Below are 15,912 nucleotides of genomic sequence, written 5' to 3'. Positions count from 1 at the left end.
TAGGAAAAGGGATTCCCTTCCCCCTTGCGCTTCCCAGGTGAGGCGATGCCTTGCCCTGCTTCAACTCTCGCTGGTCGGGCTGCAGCAGCTGACCAGCACCGATTGTCTGGCACTCCTCAGTGAGATGACCCCAGTACCTCCGTTGAAAATGCAGAAATCACTGGTCTTCTGTGTCGCTCGCGCTGGGAGTTGGAGACTGGAGCTGTTCCTATTCGGCCATCTTGCTCCGCCTCCCTCCCTTGCTTCATTTTTGACTTCACTTTATGGTGGCCCATCTCGCAGGTAAACCAGATCATTCTGCCTTTGCTGATGTAGCTTAATGACTTTTGCCAGTGAGGACAGATATGAGGTGAAATGTACAGACCTATCTTTTTTAAAGCACCAATTTAGTTAGTTTCTCCCTTAAACCAAAGAACACCTAACGATCGTCAGGAAATGTAATTACATGAGCACTTTACAGATACTTTAATAAACATCGTGGAAAAAGCAGCTCCAAAATTCCTGATGTAGGATGCAGGGTTTATGTCCAAGTTTGGGTTACCCAGACTGGACCATTAAGTAGGTATGCGTCATGTGCAAAACTCCATCTTGTTTAACAGTCATCCTCACAAATTCATACTCAACCTAAGGCATGGGCACACAGCAATCCATTCTTCATGCAGGTGTATCTTGATGACAGAGGTTAAATTTTGCAAACAAGAGTGACCTCCCCTCCCTGCCCCACCAGCCCAGTGACATGTGTTAGAGAAGTGTATTCCTCCTGGAGACTGGGGCCGGTGGGGAGTCGGGGCTCCGGCAGGGGTGGGCAGCTGCGGTGACTTGGACAAGGAGATGGCCCTGAGTGGAGGGAGAGTGGCTGACACCAAGCAGCCCATGAGCAAGTCCTTACCACTTTCGGCCGGAACGGGGGGTCAATCTCCTTCCGTTCAAGTTCCTCCCAGTTGATCTCTCGAAACAAAGGGTGCTGGCGGATGTCTCCCCTCACGCCCAGCCTCTTCTCAGGTTCTCGCACAAAGAGCTGAAAGGGAGCAGAGGAGGAGCACTGAGATCTCCAGGGATGAGCCTTTTGTGTCAGGAGGGCGTGGTGCTTCCCAGTGCACCAGCCCCTTCTATTCTAACCTCATTTTTCTACTTACCTTCATCAGGACTGACTAAAGTCAACCTGGTCCTGACACTCTCCCTTGAAGGAGCCTTTCTAAATTTGCTGGAGCCTGACACGTTATCTTCTGAGGTGCATAGACCTGCTTGGAAACCGGCTTTGCCCCATGTTATTGATGGGACCTCAGGCAACTGACAGACCTGAGTCAGTTTCCTCACCTGTAAAGTGAGCCAAGTGCCCTCCTCACAGGGCTGATGTGATGATTAATGAGACAGCAACACACACACACACATACACACACACATGCACACAGGCATATGTGACAGCATACACACATGGACATAAACACATACACACTGGCACACGCACGCAAATGTGAGCACGTGCACACAGACACATACACATGAACACACACGTGCATACACATGCAGACAGGTGTATATAAATGCATACACACAGACATGAACACATACACACAGACACACACACACAAATGTGAGCCCATGCACACGGACAGCCATACACACGCATGTACACACATGTACATGATCACATGCACACACACGCATGCATTTGTGCACTATAACTCCTGGTCTGTTAAACCCAACAGCATAGAGTCAGTGATAATTTATTTGTCATTTGATCGATTATCCATCAATCGAGTCTCATTTCTTACAAAGCTGCATTCTTAGAATGATTCCAGCATTGTGGGGACTCAGGTATAATAGAAACGAGTCCTAGCAGTCAGCTTTGGACTCTACAGGGCATCTGAGTGAAGAGAATTACCCTCAGCTCCTGCAAACCTGCTGGAGGAGTAATATTTAATTCAAGGTCCATCTAATAATTTCTAAGCTGGCACAAATGTACATTCCTCTTTGGGCTGTTCCTTCTCCTGTTCTTTCAAAGTGAACACTGGCAAGACAGGAAAGAAACCTGGATATTTTTCAAACTTAAATAAAACCTGTCAAGGGCATTAAGAAACAGGAGAGTCTAAACATTAACTTAGAAAAGTAACAGGTCCCCTGGGTGTCTGGAATAGTTACCGGTTATTCTTACATCAGCTAGATGTTTATTTATGAAGTAACCACGAGTTATAGGGCATTTTAAGGAGCCTAAGTTTCTTTAAAACAGAAATGTTGGTGGAATGCAGTGATTTTCCAGGAGGCTTTCACAAGGGCTTGACCTCCATTCACACCTCAGTTGCAAGGGTCTCTTGTTTTTACTGCTCATAACCATAGCCAGCCTGCATGTTCTGAAATAGTGCTTCACTTATGTTATCTTAGTACTTGAAAATCTTCAAAGGCTCTGTTCTTCCAAAAAAATGTAAAGACCAAACAACATGCTATTGTAAAGTGAAGTTTTCTCCCTTTTTTAAGAGAGTAGGAGAATCTCTTGAAGTCCCGGGTGAAATGTTTGGGCAATCACCCGGTGTATCTGACTGGCAAATCCTTGGCACAGTCTCAACTTCCTCTCTCCCGCTTACTATGTGGGGGCCACTGAGGACTCTCTAGGGAAACTTGGGGTTCCGAAGTACCCAATTAGAAAGCCACTGCATGGTGGAAATAACATGACAGTCATCCGAGAGACTGACTACTCACGTCGCCTCGGGTAAGTTTTCTGAGTCTCAGTTTCCTCGTGTGTCAATGAAGGGCTAGACAAGGTGATCTCTAAGATCTGGTGAGTTCTGACATCCTCGGGCCCTCGGCTGGCACTCGAGGCTCTCTGGAGTCTGACACTGACTCACAGGACCTTCCATTCCCTGGACCCTCTCCAGTCCAGACATTTCTGCTCACAGGAAACACCACCTGCCTTCCTGTCTCTGTCCCTCACTAATGACATTTCCATCTTGCCATGAGATACCCTCCCCTAGTCGACTCCCGTTTCCCTCCCCTCATCTTTAAATTCTGCCCTATCTTTCAGGGCTCAGCTTTCACCCCCTTTTCCTTGTGAAACTTTCTTTGATTACCTCCACTGACAGGGAGCTCTCTCTCTTCTGTTCAAGTCATATTCAGAATTGATTACACCATCATACATCATGCACATCTTTCATGATTCTTAAGATTGATACATCATCCACTCCAACCGATGTTCTTTGAGAGGCAGGCACTGTGCTAGATGCCTCCGTGATTTTAAAACAAATTCTAAGAAAAACAAATGTATCACCCCAGTTGTCAACTGAGGAAGCTGAGCCTCAAAGGAGCTATGCACTTTGATGACAAGCAGCCTCCTTCCCACTCATCCTGATGGATAATCTCTTATCTGGGCACCACACAACATCTTCCCTCCACTGGAGGATTAGCACATTGTATCTTTTTTTCAAGGTTGTCTTCTTTCCTACTAGACTGTAAGCTCTGGAGGCCAGGCACCATTGACATGTCTATTCCTTACAGAAGCTAGCATAGTGCCATGCACAACATAGATGCTCAGTAGACGCCTGCTGAGGAAGTGAATAAGCTGTCTTTCCACTTGGTTTATCTGCAGATAACGCATCTTCTATCCTCATTTTATCTCGGTTGCCTCTTTTCAGCATAGAAAAGAAGCACCAAGTTCACAGTAAGATATATTTTTCTGTAGACTCAGAAAATGGAGTGGGTACTAAAAGCCCAGCTTCACCACGGTGCAATCCATGCATGTAATGAAATGACACCTGCACCCCATACATTTATACAAACTATAAAACAGCAGGAGTCATCACATGGAAAAGCTGATTGTGGTTTTAGAAGCAAAGAGAGGCTGGGCACAGTGGCTCATACCTGTAATCCCAGCACTTCAGGAGGCTGAGGTAGGTGGATAACTTGAGGTCAGGAGTTCGAGACCAGCCTGGCCAACATAGTGAAACCCCATTTCTACTAAAAATACGAAAATTAGCTGGGTGTGGTGGCAGATGCCTGTAACCCCAGCCACACGGGAGGCTGAGGCAGGAGAATTTTTGAACCTGGGAGGTGGAGGGTGTAGTGAGCCGAGATTGCACCACTGCACTCCAGCCTGGTGATAGAGCAACTCTTTCAAGAAAAAAAAAAAAAAAAAGGATGCAAAAGGAATATGTGACTTGCCCTATATCCCTTCTCCTGAAACAATGATACTAAATGATTGACCTCTGCTTCTTAAGGACATTTGGATGAAACGAGATTAGATAGGCGGCATATCTAATGGCCTCAGGAAGAGGCCAAAACCTCGTTCATGTTGTTCTAATGAGATGCGTCAGCAAAGTAGGCTGGAAGTAGCTGCCTGGGCCATGTGTGCTGCAGGCTATGTTTTCTATTCTATTTCTTCCAGTGAACATGTGGCATTTGTACCAAGAGGATCATGTCAATGGGCCTTCTGAGCTTGGATGTTTACCTGCAAATTTTAAAAATATATTTAAAAAAATAAAACGTGTAATGAGAAGAGCATATGGTCTCCAGCTCTGAGCTTCAATATTCTTTCCAGTTTTGCACAGAATGGTAAATTAGTATATGTTCTGCCCTGCAGCCACTTGACCCACTGAGGTCCTCAGGATGACAGGTGACCTCACGGTTCGGGGGTCAGGCCGGAAGCTCCACCCTTGGAAAGCTGCACTGAGGAAATAAAATTCTTGAAGACTTGATTTTGTTCATAAAAGCTGTCAGGATGTAGGTTTATATTGATGGGAAAAAATAGCCAGGATGTAGTTGAAATTTGTTTAAGTTTATTGGACAGTCTGTGCAAGAAAGCAGCTCCAGGCTGTGGAGGACAGCCAGCAGCAGCGCTGACAGATTATACCTGGAACCTGCCTTCCCTCTTCAGTCGCTCCTCAGATATGTCTTTCTATGAAAGGAAGAGATATTTATGTTCCAGATCATTAGTTTCCCATCATTTTCAAACAAACGGACAGGACATCCTGGATGGATAAATGAGGAAGTAAAGGGTGTTTCTTTGGCAATCATCAATTGGACAGCAGTGTCCCCACTGGAATTCCTGCCGGAGCACAGCCTCTCCCAGTGTGCAATTGTTCAGTGCACGACCTGCATCCATGCCCTAGGAGGGCCAACGGCGACAGGTCTGGCACTGCTGCTGTCACAGATGCCACGAAATGCTGCTATCCTCAGCTTTTCCAGAGGACCTATGACTTCTGGGTTTCATGACATTTTGTCGAATTCCCTAGAGGACATTTCTGGGAACTGGCATTACCTTTTACTTTTGTAACAAATGGGGCTCAAGAATGTGGGGGCTGTTGGATCAAAGCAAAGGAGGAATAGAGATAAAGCTGGAAGCCAGTTTATGGGCAGCAGATTGCATAATGGAAATTAATTTTATCAGCCCAACTGCAAGAATGTGTGTAAGGGAAGGTTCATGGAAGTTTTACTAACTCACATGGGAAATAACAAGTCCAAACTCTTGTATGTCAACTTAGAAGAGGGGTGTCCAATCTTTTGGCTTCCCTGGGCCACATTGGAAGAAGAATTGTCTTAGGCCACACATAAAATACACTAACACTAACAATAGCTGGTGAACTAAAACAAAAATCACAAAAAATGTCATAATGTCTTAAGAAAGTTTAGGAATTTGTGTTGGGCTGCATCCAAAGCCATCCTGGGCTGTACGCAGGGCATGGATTGGACAATCTTCATTTAGAACCTCTTTTGACTGAGAATGGTGGCTCATGCCTGTAATCCCAGCACTTTGGTAGGCTGAGGTGGGCAGATTGCTTTGAACTCCCAGAGTTTTAGACTAGCCTGGGGAACATGGCAAAACCCGTCTCTACAAAAAATATAAAAATCATCTGGGTGTCAGTGACACGCACCTGTAGTCCCAGCTTCATGGAAGGCTGGGGCTGGAGAATCGCTTGAGCCTGGGAAGCATAGGCTGCAGTGAGCTGAGATTGTGCCACTGCACTCCAGCCTGGGTGACAGAGCAAGACTCTGTCTTAAAAAAGAAAAGGACCTCTTTCACCCACCAGTCCTCCTGTTCTCTTCTTTTTCCTTTATTATCTCAGTTTCTGCTCTATTCAACCAAATTTATTTTCTTCTCTTGTGGCAACTCTTTCTCTTGCCACTGAAACTCTGCAGATGACTTTTTATTTTGGTGTTTGCAAGGCATTTAGCTTTAGATTTAGTTTTGTTTTTAAATAATTATAGATTCACAGGATGTTGATAAGATAGTACAGATACGTCCTGGGTGCCCTTCACCCTATTTCTCCCAATGATTGCATCTCACATAATGATAGCATAAGATTAGGAGCTGGCACCGGTACCATGTGTGTGTATACTACTTATGCCATTTTATCCCATGTGCAGATATGGGCAACCTCCATGCCAGGCAAGATACGAACTGTTCCATCACTGCAAAGATCTGCCTGTGCTGCACCCTGAGAGTCATGCCCACCCTCCTGTCCCCAACACCCTAACCCCAGGCAACCACTAATCTGACTTCCATTTCTATGGTGTTGCCATTTCAATGAAGTTATGTCAGTGGACTCAGAGGACTCAGAGAGTATGTGATCTTTTGAGACTGGCTTTGTGCACTCAGCACAATGCCTTGAGTTGTTTTATAGATCAATAGTGTGTTCCTTTTCATTGCTGAGTAGGATTCCAGCACACGGCTTTTCACCTTTTCTCCTCCAACTGGAAGGAATCCTTTCCTCCCACCCAATCTTTCTCTCCTTGGAAATCATCACTTCCAATTCTCTCCACGGAGTTTCTTCTGCTTACCTCTGCCCCTCCTTCACCCTCCGTCCTGGCCTGAAGCATTGCAGATCCTCAGGGTAGGCTGGATTTGGGAAGCACAGGGGGAGGCTGGCATTTATGGGCCATGAGGGGTGTTGAGGGATTGTGACTCTCCCTCCAGGACTCCCACCTTGGGACTCACTTGGAGGCAGCCCCTGAGTCTGGAGGTGCCCTCACACCTTGGGTTGTACACACCAAGTCTTGTGCTCACTTTTTTTCCAGTGGGTTTTGCTGGCCCAGGCTTTGCAGTGCAGCCTCATGCTTTGGACTGAACGGCATCCCCTCAAAATGCACATGTGGGTGCCCCAGCCCACCATGTAACCGTAGGTAAGGCGTTTCTGGAGATAATTAGGGTTAAATGAGGTCATGGGGTAAGGTCCTGATCCAACAGGGCTAGAAGTCTCATATGAAAGAGAGACCAGAGTTTCTCTCTCTTTCTGCCGTAAGGACACAACAAGAAGGCGGCTGTCTGCCAGCCAGGAAAAGAGTCCTCATCAGGAACTGACGCTGCTGGGTCTTAATCTTGGACTTTCGGCCTCTAAAACGGTGAGAGAGAAATGTCTGTTGTTGAACCCACTCAGTCTGTGGTGTCTTGTTATGGAGCCCAAGCTGACACATTTCACACTGAGTTCATGATTACGATTGCTACATTGATTGCTACAAATGTAGCAATCATAATAATGTTTGAACCTGCCTTTATATAAAATAACTTAATATCCAGATCCCACTAACTTATTATTATTTTAAAATTATTATTTTTTTAAATTATTATTATTATGTTTTTGAGACAGAGTCTCTCTCTGTCGCCCAGGCTGGAGTGCAGTAGCGTGATCTCAGCTCACTACAAGCTCTGCCTCCCGGGTTCACGCCATTCATCTGCCTCAGCCTTCCAAGTAGCTGGGACCACAGGCGACCGCCACAACGCCTGGCTAATTTTTTTATATTTTTAGTAGAGGTGGGGTTTCACCGTGTAAACCAGGATGGTCTGGATCTCCTGACCTCGTGATCTGCCCATCTCGGCCTCCCAAAGTGCTGGGATTACAGGGGTGAGCCACCGTGCCCAGTCCCCACTAACTTATTTTTACTGTTGTCAGCCTTTTTTAAAAAATTGGTTAATTTTGAGATTAGCTTTCATTTTATCTGTGTTTGGTCATTAAAAGTGCCTTTAATTGGTTGTTGAGGGAGTTTTCTAAGCTACTGCTTGTTTGGATCACAGTTAGAAAGTGAAAGCTGAATGGAAGTGGCTCAAATTTTTAAACACCTTGTTTCTTTACCCTTGGGCTGGGGATCTTGTGAGGGCTTTGTCAGCACTTCTCAGATTAAGATCTTGATTTTCCAGGGACAGCCCTGGAGTTGCCTCCAAGTTTCTAATGCCCAAGACAAGTTGTCACTTTTATTAGACAGGTGGAAGTGTATTCCCTTTACATTTAATTCTAAGTCCTTCTTCAAAAGCAAAAAAGTAGATTGGTGAAAAAAGGTAAGCCTGCTAATATTTTTCTAGTTTTTAATTTAGAACCCATGGATAGCTTCCAATGTTGAAGGATCTTCTCCTATTCCCATTTTCAATATAGCATGAACAAGGCTAAAAATTATTTCTCTAAATGATGATTATTTTTTAACCAGCTGACATATGAAATGCCAGAAATCAAAACAATGTTTCTTCTAAAACACCTGCATTCTTGGTCCACTTCTTTTAGATTTGCTAGAATCCTTTTTTTTTTTTTTTGAGGGGGGGGACAGGGTCTTACTCTGTCACCTAGGCTGGAGTGCAGTGGTGTGATCACAGCTCACTGCAACCTCCACCTTGTGGGCTCAAGTGATCCTCCCATCTCAGCCTCCTGAGTAGCTGAGACCGTAAGCGCCAGTCACCACACCTGGTTAATTTTTATATTTTTTTGTAGAGATGGGGTCTCGCCATGTTGCCCAGGCTGGTCTCAAATTTTGGATTGCTCAAGTAATCCTCCCACCTTAGCCTTTCAAAGTGCTAGGGTTCCAGGCATGAGCCACCACACCCGATCTAGATGTGCTAGGCTCTTGATTACAGTGGTGGGTCTCTTTGATCCAAATATTTGCTGCAACAGCTCAGTATATGTAGGTCCTTATTATTCTTCTATGTATTTAGCATGTTGCATTGACATGATTAATTTGATTCTACAACTTGCTACACTCATACACTGTGGAGAGAATGTCACATTCTCAAAAAAGGCCAACTCTGAGTCTGTCTAGAGTCCAGAGCTTTCATGATGGCTCTCAGGTGTTCCTATGTCTCCACATGGGTTTGCCTTGGGAGCGCCTGGCTCACACCTTGTGATTCTCAGAATCCAGTTTCTATTGGTAATACTGTGCCTATATTCTTGATGGATCCTGAGCTACCATGGATGGGACGCTGAACTCTGTTTTGATGGTGAATTCTGGAGATTGCTGCTAAGGTGGTAATAGCCTGCACTTTCAGAGTTTGTTAGAGTGAAGAAGTCAACACTATTTCCAGTGGACAGTGGGTAGGGCAGGTTGGGGACAGCTGGTCTGTATGTATTTTAAGTACAGTTGACCCTTGGTGAACCTGGATTTGAACTGCACCAGTCCACTAATATGTAGATTTTTTTCAATCAAATTTATACTGAGTGTGCCTGCCTCTCCTGCCTCCCTTCCACCTCCTCCACCTCTTTTGCCTCTGCTACTCCTAAGACAGCAAGACCAACACCCCCTCTTCCTCAGCCCTCTCAACATGAAGACAATGAGGATGAAGATATTTATGATGATCCACCTCCACTTAATGAATAGTAAACACATTTTTCTTTTAATTTTCTTAACAAAATTTTCTCTAGCTTCCGAGATTGTAAGAATACAGTATATCATACATATAACATGCAACACATGTGTTAATTGACTTCACGTTATTGGTAAGACTTCTGGTCAACAGTAGGCTATTGGTGGTTAAGTTTGGGGACTCAAAAGCTATATGCAGATTTGTCATTGCATAGGAGGTTGGCTCCTCTAACTGCCGAGCTGTTCAAAGGTCAATTGTACCGGCTGATACAGGTTTGGCCTTGTGTCCCCACCCAAAATCTCATCTTGAATTATAACCCTATAATCCCCATGCCTCATGGGAGGGACCCGATGGGAGGTGATTGAATCATGGGGGCGGTTCCCCCCGATGCTGTTCTCATGACAGTGAGAGTATAGTTTCATAAGGGGTTTCCCCCTTCCCGCTTGGCCCTCATTCTCTCTGCTGCTGCCCTGTGAAGAGGTGCCCTCTGCCATGATTGTAAGTTTCCTGAGACCTCCCCAGCCACGCAGAGCTGTGAGTCAGTTAAACCTCTTTCCTTTATAAATTACCCAGTATTAGGTATGTCCTTACAGCAGCACAAGAACAGACTGGTACACTGCTCAAGACAATCTGCTGGGCAGGAAACCAACAGTGAGGGAGTCTTGCAGAATCAGCTTTGGTACAGTATGTAGGCTAGGGACTGGATTGAATGCCTGTATCTCAAGGGTTTCAGCCAAACACGTCTGCAAGGATAACTGTTTCTGCAGAACCTAGCAGAGTGCCTCACTGAAGTCTCAGCGTCAACCATCCCCCAGTTCAGGGGTAGGAGACCGCCAGCTGAATAAGAACTGTCCTTTCTGCTCATCCTCCTTCCTCTCTCGGCTTCTACCCGGTAAGGTCTGAAGCAGAAACTCAGGAGTTAGAGAGGAAGAGAACAAGAACACAGTCAGCGAGGGCGGGACAACCCTGTCTCCTCCAGGAGCGAGCAGCTGCCAATCACGAGCTCCGAGCAGAGGGAAGGAAGCCGGAATCCCAGATTTAAAACTAAAATTTATGTGATGAGGCTGGGCATGGTGGCTCACATCTGTAGTCCCAGCACTTTGGGAGGCCGAGGCAAGCAGATCCCTTGAGGTCAGCAGTTCGAGACCAGCCTGGCCAACATGGTGAAACCCAGCCTCTACTAAAAATACAAAAATTTAGCTAAGTGTGGTGGTGCACACCTGTAATCCCAGCTACTCAGGAAGCTGAGGCAGGAGAATCACTTTAACCCGGGAGGTGGAAGTTGCAATGAGCCAAGATCATGCCACTGCACTCCAGCCTGGATGAGGGAGTGAGACTCTGTCTCAAAAAAAAAAATTATGCGATGAATAATATCTTGGACTGGATGGTTTTAATTGTCCCACTGAGACAGTGTTTCATAACATAAGAGTGTTAACAGGTTGTCTTTTATCTAAAAGTAGGCCAATATCTAAGAGTCATACATCCTGTCCAAGTTTTCAACCAGAGGCAGGGGAAGATGAACTGGACTGAATATTTCTAATAAAGAACTAAGGGAAACAAAAGACTGAGTTAAAAAGAAAACAAAAAACAAAAACCTCTGTATAACATAAATGCCCATTTTCTCCTGCCTCGGCCTCCTGAGTAGCTGGATTACAGGCATGTGCCACTACTCCTGGCTAATTTTGTATTTTTAGTAGAGACAGGATTTCTCCACGTTAGTCAGGCTGGTTTTGAACTCCCGACCTCAGGTGATTCGCTCACGGCCTCTCAAAGTGCTGGGATTACAGGTGTGAGTTACGGCACCCAGCCTAAATGCCCATTTTCTTTTCTTTTTTTTTTTCTTCATTGTTTTGGAGACAGGGGTCTCGACACATTGCCCAGGCTGACCTCAAACTCCCAACTTCAAACAATCCTCCTGCCTCAACCTCCCAAGTAGCTAGAAGATTGAGTTTTAAGCCACAGACTGTGCTTGTTTAATGAACCAACTACATCTCCAGGTGAGGGTATTCAAGGTCATGGAACTGGTTCCTGGGCCCTTATTTTATAACTGACACACATGAGGGTTTATCTTACCCTCTTTTTGACATTTAATGCTCATATTAGTGCCTCTATTAAAACTCAGATGGTGCATATCCCATTTAAACCCAGTTCCATATAATCATTGTTCACCACGTGCAAGTTGGAATCTAAGAGGAACCGAAAACCGACCAGAAGACCTAATGCTCATCTTATGAAGACACTCTTGGCTTCACTTCTTACCTTCACCAGAAGGTCCTTTGCCTCCTTCTCCAGCCACCGTGGGTAAAAGGGATTGTCCATGCGGATGGAGTGGAAGAGCTCCTCCTCGTCCTGCCCGTGGAAAGGCGACTGGCCAATCAGCATCTCGTAAAGGAGAACCCCGAAGGACCACCAGTCCACAGAGTGGTTGTATCGCTGGCCCAGTAAGATCTGCGCAGCCAAAAGGCAGACACGAAATTAATAGGAATGAGGCTGAGGAGTGACGACCCTTCCTGAGCGTCCCAAGGCCACTCAGTAAATGGTGGAGGATGGTGTGTGGTTGCAACTAAGATCACCCTGAAAACTATCTCTTGAGAAGCCAATGACTGGATAGCAATGTCTACACAATGCTGACATTTTTGAGTTTGAGTCTGAGCAAACACTTCTTAGTTTCAATTTGTACTTTTCCTCTGGTTGTAAAGAAACAATGAAACGATGCCATTCGTTTTTATTTTCCCATCAGTGACAGGAGAACTTAGGTGGCAGATATTGAACCTAGGAAAGCTGTTACGTGTCTAAGTTCTTCAGTGGCTCTGGTGTAAGCCTCGAAACCAAGCCTTTGTGCTTTGCTGACTTGTACTGTCCTGAGTCTTTGCATAAACTCTCTGTAGTAATCAAGCATCCAAAGAGGCCATCTGGACAGTTCCCTTCCTTAAAGCCTGGCTCTCTCTCTATGACCGTTCAGCTCAGGAGGCACAACTGTAATCACCGATAGGCAGAATCCAATTGTGTCCTGTGCCAGGAAAGAGAACCGAGGATAGCAAAGTGCTCAAATCTAGGCCAGGTGCAGTGGCTCACCCCTGTAATCCCAGCATTTTGGGAGGCTGAGGCGACTGGATCACCTGAGGTCGGGAGTTCGAGACCAGCCTGGCCAACATGGTGAAACCCCATCTCTACTAAAAATACAAAAATTAACCAGGCGTGGTGGTGGGAGTTTGTAATCCCAGCTACTCGAGAAGCTGAGGCAGAGGTTGCAGTGAGCCAAGATCATGCCACCGCACTATAGCCTTGGCAACAAGAGAGAAACTCCATCTCAAAAACAAACAAACAAAAAAACCCCAAAGCACTCAAATCTAGAAATGAGAGCTCTCTCAGAGCTGCCTACAGCTCGATAGCGGGGTCTGAGTCTGTCTGTTAGGGAGGAGGATCTAAAGTCTGGAAACCTACCTAATATTTTGAAAGATTTCTATCCTTTCACCAACCCACTCTTCTGGCAAAAAAAGGCTTTGTATGTTCATCTTTCAGTGAATTCCTTTTTGGACGTTGGAAGGTAGAGGGCACATGCCATTCTGCTCAGCGCCTGACATCCCAACAAACTGTGCCTAAGCTTCTCTGAGATGGTGCATGGTAGCATCCATCCATGGATGCAGAAATAAGGAAAATGTGCTGGTGGCTAAATTACCAATGGAAATAAAACCAGTAGGTAGAGGAGACAGTTGCACTCGCTTGCTCATTGCAGCATCATTCACAATAGCCAAGATATGGAATCTAAGTGTCCATCAGTGGATAAATGGCTAAAGAAACTGTGCTATATATACACAGTGGAGTATCAGCGCTGAAAAAGGAGAAAATCTCCATTTGCAACAACATGGATGAACCTGGAAAACATTATGTTGAGTGAAGCAAGCCAGGCACAGAAAAACAAATAGTGCAAGATCTCATTTATACGTGAAATGTAAACACATTGAAGTTATAGAAGCTGAGAGGGGCAGTTGCCAGGGTCTGGGTGGAGGGTGGGGAGGAGGGATAGGGAAGGCATTGAAAAAAAATGTGGTACAACCACACAGTGGAATATTATTCTGCCTTAAAGGTGAAGGGAAACCTGTCACATGCTATGTGAGTGAGCCCTGATAACATTATGCTAAGTGAAATAAGCCAGGCAGGGAAAGACAAATACGGAATGATTCCATTTATATAAGGTAACTAAATTATTGAGGTTTTTGCCCTGACTTTCAGTGACAAAAACCATAATTACTTCTGCACCAACCTAATAGTTAAATTCTAGAGACAGGAAGTGGAATGGTGGCTGCCAGGAGCTGTGGGGAGGGGGAATGGGGGTCCAGTTTTTGATGGGGACAGAGTTTTGGTTTTTCAAGATGAAAACCTTCTGGAGACTGATTGCACAACTATACAATACACTTAATTTTATTTATTTATTTATTTTTGAGATGGAGTCTTGCTCTGTCACCCAGGCTGGAGTGCAGTGGCACAATCTTGGCTCAGTGCAACCTCTGCCTCCTGGGTTCAAGTGATTCTCCTGCCTCGGCCTCCTGAGTAGCTGAGATTACAGGTACATGCCACCATGCCTGGCTAATTTTTGTCTTTTTGGTAGAGACGGGGTTTCATCACGTTGATCAGGCTGGTCTCGAACTCCTGACCTCAAGTGATCCACCCGCCTTGGCCTCCAAAGTGCTGGGATGAACCGCGCCTGGCACTATTTTTAACATTACTGAACTGTACGCAAAAATAGTTCAGATGGTAAATTTCATGTTATGTGCATTTTCCCACAATTAAAAACAAAACACTAGGACATAGTAGTGGCACATAAAATTTTTTTAATGGAAAAGAGGGAAAAAAAATCTTTGCCAATTCATGACTGCTGCTCCAAGGATGAGTTGCAGGCAAGTTGCTTTTGGCCAAAACAAAATGGAGAAGGAATAATAGGATTGAGGCACTAAATTTAAAAGCAAGACAGTGGGACTCTTTTGGGGATGAACATCTGTTCTACCTTGTAATGTGTTCGGGCTTAGCTGGGTGCAGCTGTGAATAGACACATGTAAATACACACACACACACACACACACATCCGCAGAAGGTATTTTGTTGTTGACGCTACTCATATCAAATGGAATTTTTCTCTTCCTTCTTTAATGGGCCTTTGGAATGGCAGAATTGTAGCACTGATGGCCTCGGAAAGAAAATGACACTGCAATTCCAGCCATTCTCCCAGCACGTTGGGAGGCTGAGGCAGGTGGACCACCTGAGGTCAGGAGTTTGAGACCAGCCTGGCTAACATGGCGAAACCCCGTCTCTACTAAAAACACAGAAATTAGCTGGGTGTGGTGGCACATGCCTGTAATCCCAGCTACTCGGGAGGCTGAAGTGGGAGAATCACTTGAACCCAGGAGGTGGAGGCTGTAGTGAGCCGAGATCGTGCCTCCGCACTCCAGCCTAGGTGACAGAGCAAGACTCTGTCTCAAAAAAAAAAAAAAAAAAAAAAACCTAGGCATTCCAATATTTTCTAGGAAAGCCGCATTATTTGATGTTGGTGAGCTTTTTGATGTTGGTGAGATGGAACAGATTGATGTGCATGGCAAGCCCATCTCTGACCCTCCGCCACCCCAGGCCCCCTCCTGGGAGACAGATCAGTGCTAAGTGAGGTCCAGGGGTGCTGTGCAGTGTCTCCAAGGCAGGCTTGCTAAACAAACAGAAGAACAATATCAACAGCAGCACAACAGTTTTGCTGACCATATAAAATGTCACGGGCTCTACTTTTGGCTTAATCCCTTCTTGCATAGTTTCAGGAGGACCCTTTAACCCACTCACTTCACAAATGAGAAATTTGTGAGAAACAGGAATCATATCTGGCCCGCTTTTTACAAGCTTCTTGTGAGGATCCAATGAAAAGTTGCAAAGTCAAGATGATTCGTCTTATGGGACGACTATAAATGCTATGATAAATATCTATTTTGATGATGTGCTTGTCCCTATTTCTGAAAATAAAGATCGAGTTGCAAACAGAATTTTGCAACCTGTTACTAATTTCCAATATAAAAATGCTACTCGCTACTCTTACCTCAATGCTAAAGTTTACTTTATAATTTAGAAAAAATAGACTTTGGGGCGGAGCAAGATGGCCGAATAGGAACAGCTCCAGTCTCCAACTCCCAGCGCGAGCGACACAGAAGACCAGTGATTTCTGCATTTTCAACTGAGGTACTGGGGTCATCTCACTTGGGAGTGCCAGACAATCGGTGCTGGTCAGCTGCTGCAGCCTGACCAGCTAGAGCTGAAGCAGGGTGAGGCATCGCCTCACCTGGGAAGCGCAAGGGGGAAGGGAATCCCTTTTCCTAGCCAGGGGAACT

The 15,912-nt window shown here is 45.3% G+C and overlaps 1 protein-coding gene across 2 annotated transcripts in view; it reads right to left on the bottom strand.

Moving 5' to 3' along the window:
• The window catches only part of PRKCQ (protein kinase C, theta), a 101,428-nt gene that overhangs the window by 8,868 nt on the left and 76,648 nt on the right, over nucleotides 1-15,912 (bottom strand). For both annotated transcript variants that reach the window (XM_011957054.1, XM_011957055.1), the window contains 2 exons: nucleotides 11,810-11,998; nucleotides 890-1,018 (listed from right to left, as the gene is read on the bottom strand). In XM_011957054.1, coding sequence (XP_011812444.1) covers nucleotides 890-1,018; nucleotides 11,810-11,998 — 318 coding nt within the window. The remainder of the gene's footprint in view (nucleotides 1-889; nucleotides 1,019-11,809; nucleotides 11,999-15,912) is intronic.

Source organism: Colobus angolensis, unplaced genomic scaffold (genome assembly GCF_000951035.1).
Source record: "Colobus angolensis palliatus isolate OR3802 unplaced genomic scaffold, Cang.pa_1.0 Scaffold432, whole genome shotgun sequence".
Lineage (NCBI taxonomy): Eukaryota > Metazoa > Chordata > Mammalia > Primates > Cercopithecidae > Colobus > Colobus angolensis.
This window is presented reverse-complemented; position numbering and strand designations above follow the sequence as displayed.